This window comes from Manacus vitellinus, unplaced genomic scaffold (genome assembly GCF_001715985.3).
Source record: "Manacus vitellinus isolate BGI_N305 unplaced genomic scaffold, ASM171598v3 scaffold_78_pilon, whole genome shotgun sequence".
NCBI classification, from domain to species: domain Eukaryota; kingdom Metazoa; phylum Chordata; class Aves; order Passeriformes; family Pipridae; genus Manacus; species Manacus vitellinus.
Window position 1 is genome coordinate 114,832 of NW_021940807.1, and position 3,064 is coordinate 117,895.

Below are 3,064 nucleotides of genomic sequence, written 5' to 3' on the forward strand. Positions count from 1 at the left end.
TGGACAGGGCTTGGAGCAACCTGGGCTAGTGGAAGGTGTGGAAGTGCCCATGGCAGGGGGTGGCACTGGATGAGCTTTGAGGTCCTTCCAACACAAACCATCCTGAACTCTAATTACAGTATGGAACCCTAAGTAGATATTTTTATTTCCCCACAGCTGCAGTTGAATTTAAACCCTCAGGTCTCCATGGAGAACCAGGGCTCCCTGCCAGCAGCTGCACTCCCCAGCACTCCTGTGACGGATGATCCCACCTGTGCCACGGAAGCCCTGGACCCCAGGCCCCCAGAGCAGAGCTCTCTGGAGGTGCAAGGCACCACAGATTGCTGGGTGACCCAGTTCACTGAGGCTGAGCAGCTCCCCCAGGGAGAACCATCTGCTCTTGTCCTAATTTATTCCATTAGTCACAGCCCAGCACAAATCGCATTAACGGCGACAGGGCAGCAGCAGCTCTGAACTCACCACTCAGAAGTAATTGTGTTATGGGCATCTGCTCTGTGCCTCCCCACAGCCACTTCAGACCCTGCACTGCAACCTGGGCCCAAAGCCTCCCAGGGAAGGGCCAGCCCACAGCCTGGCAGCGGGACAAACTTCCAGGGCTGGGCTGCAGGATTAGGAATTGAGACTCGAGGCAGCAAATGTGTTACAGAGGATGTGCTCAGGACAGGAGGGAACGGCCTCAGGCTGTGCCAGGGGAGGCTCCAGTTGGACATCAGGAGGAATTTCTCCCTGGAAAGGGTGGTCAGGCCTCAGGGGCTGCCCAGGGAGGTTTGGAGTGCCCACCCTGGAGGTGTCCCAGGAAGGCCTGGCCGTGGCACTCAGTGCTCTGGGCTGGGGACAAGGTGGGGATGGGGCACAGGTTGACTTGATGGGCTTGGAGCTCTTTTCCAACCATTCTGTGAGGTCCTTAATCCCACACTGACATCTGTTCTTGGAGAATATGGGAAAGGGAAACAAAGTCCTTGGAAGAAAAAATTAACTGAAGGTGAGCACATTTTAAAGCAGCTATCAAATTAAACTCAGTCCCAGACGGAGTAACACCGAGATCTGGTTTATAGCTGACTTGAAAACAAACCCCAAAGCCTTTCCTTCCACCAGAGCTGCAATGCCTGCTGTCTGCCCCGAGCAAGGCAGCACTGAGGAGCAGGAGCAGCACATATCCCAGATGTTTCTGTTCCCTTCCAGCACACACTCCACATCTTCCCAAAGCACTGAGCTGCCTCCTGTCAAGTCTGTCCCACTGAGCAGAGAACTGAGAGATGTGACAGAAGGACTGAGTGGTCTGTTCACTTCTTTTTCATTTAAAAATGATCCTCATGAGTTAAATGGCATTTTCAATCTCATTCACTGGGTAGTTTTGCAACAGACATTAAGCACTATAAATAGGAGCCCTGCCTGAGTAGGACTTGAGAACTGCACAGCACCAACACACAGGTCTCTCGTGATCCCATCCCACAATCTGGCACCTTGCTCGTGTCCCTGGATGGGGTGACAGCAGGTCAGCCATGAAATGCAGGAGCACATCCCAAATCCAGCCCCCCAGTCAAGCTCCATCACATCCTGCTGGGTTGTACCCAGAGCCAGACGTGCCTTCACATGTCCAGTCAGTACAGTCACTGAAATCCTTTGTGACGAGCTGAACACAACAGAGCCCACAGTGCTGAGGGAGAACTAACCCTGACAAGATGGCAGGGCTGCCCCAGGATGAGGAGAGGGAAGTGTGAGCCAGCCCTGGGGACAGAGGGAACTGAGTCTGCTCAGCTGTTCCTCACCCTGCTGGGGAGAGCCACGGGGGTTAAACACGGGCTACACACGGCTGCCACTGCACAGGGAGCTGCCACCAGGTGCTGTTACACTGCACAGCAAAGAGCCACCCATTTACAGCTCTCAAGGTTTCAGAGAACAGACTTAACAGCAGAATATTTGCTGACCACGACAGAACTGGGCTCATCTGACACCGAGCTCTGAAAGCAGAGCTTGTTACTGCCCCTCAGGAATGCAGAGTTACAGCAGTGTAACCCTCACCCAGGGCCAGCACTGGGGCTGTCGTGTGCCAGCCCAGCAAAAATTCCTCTTCTGCTGCCACCACAGTGAGTGACACGCTCCGAGTGCCAGACTCACCTCAGAACTGACTGCCAAGGCCCCTCAGTTTGCTTGATGTTAACCCCCCACAGGCAGTGCCCTCCAGCTGCTCCCACACCCACAGAGTGAACCTGGAACGTTCTGCTCTGGTGTTTTTGGTCACTCCACTCTGTGCACCCCCAGCAGCAGCGTTTCCACGTGTGAGAGCAGGAAAACACAAACTCCCAACGCTCCAGCTGGGTCTGAATTCATTCCTGCAGTTCCCAGAGCTAATCCCACAGCGAGGGGAACTGGAGTGACCCACCCCCCTCTCCTCACCCACCATTTCCATCCCCTGCTGGAGGTGAACTCCGGGTTTACTCTGGGTCAGAAGCCAAGCCCAAGGAACCCACCTGCAGAGCTCCTGCAGTGGGTGGACAACTCACCCATCTTCTCCGGCTCGTCCGGGCCCGTGCCGGCGATGCAGCTGCTCTCCAGGCCGTAGGTTGGATCCACCTTCCCAGAGGCTCGTGCTGCCTCCTGGACCTTCTTCACATGAGCTTCCACCAGCTCCAGAGGCACCTCCTCTCTGACCCGGGAAAACTCCTCTGCGAAAACACACAAAATGTTACATTCTGGGGGTTTTTCTGGCAAACTGAAAGTTGTATTTTCTCCAGGTAAATCCTGGGGGCAAAGTGGGTTCTCAAACATGCAAGTTCCTTCTTTTCACATGAGGTAGGTGGGTTTGTCTCTCTGATGTGGCAGAAAAGACTTTCTTTCCAAATTATAAAACAGTTGGTTTTGTCTTTTTAATGTGGTCAAAGAGAGTTTCTTCCCAATTATATAAAATTATATTTCATGTGGAAAAACAAGGAAAAAGTGAAAAGAACTACTTCATCAAGTGGACACATCCAATGTCCCCTCAACACTCGAACCTACTGGTGGAAGGTGCCCCTGCCCATGGCAGGATCCCCTGTCACTCTTTTCCAGACTAGCCAGGCCCAGC

The 3,064-nt window shown here is 53.6% G+C and overlaps 1 protein-coding gene across 1 annotated transcript in view; it reads right to left on the reverse strand.

Annotated features, from left to right (window-relative positions):
• Positions 1 to 3,064, reverse strand: part of SMARCC1 (SWI/SNF related, matrix associated, actin dependent regulator of chromatin subfamily c member 1) — a 57,473-nt gene that overhangs the window by 26,362 nt on the left and 28,047 nt on the right. Inside the window, exon 19 of the mRNA XM_029964664.1 lies at positions 2,505 to 2,664. Within this exon, the coding sequence (XP_029820524.1) occupies positions 2,505 to 2,664 (160 nt within the window). The remainder of the gene's footprint in view (positions 1 to 2,504; positions 2,665 to 3,064) is intronic.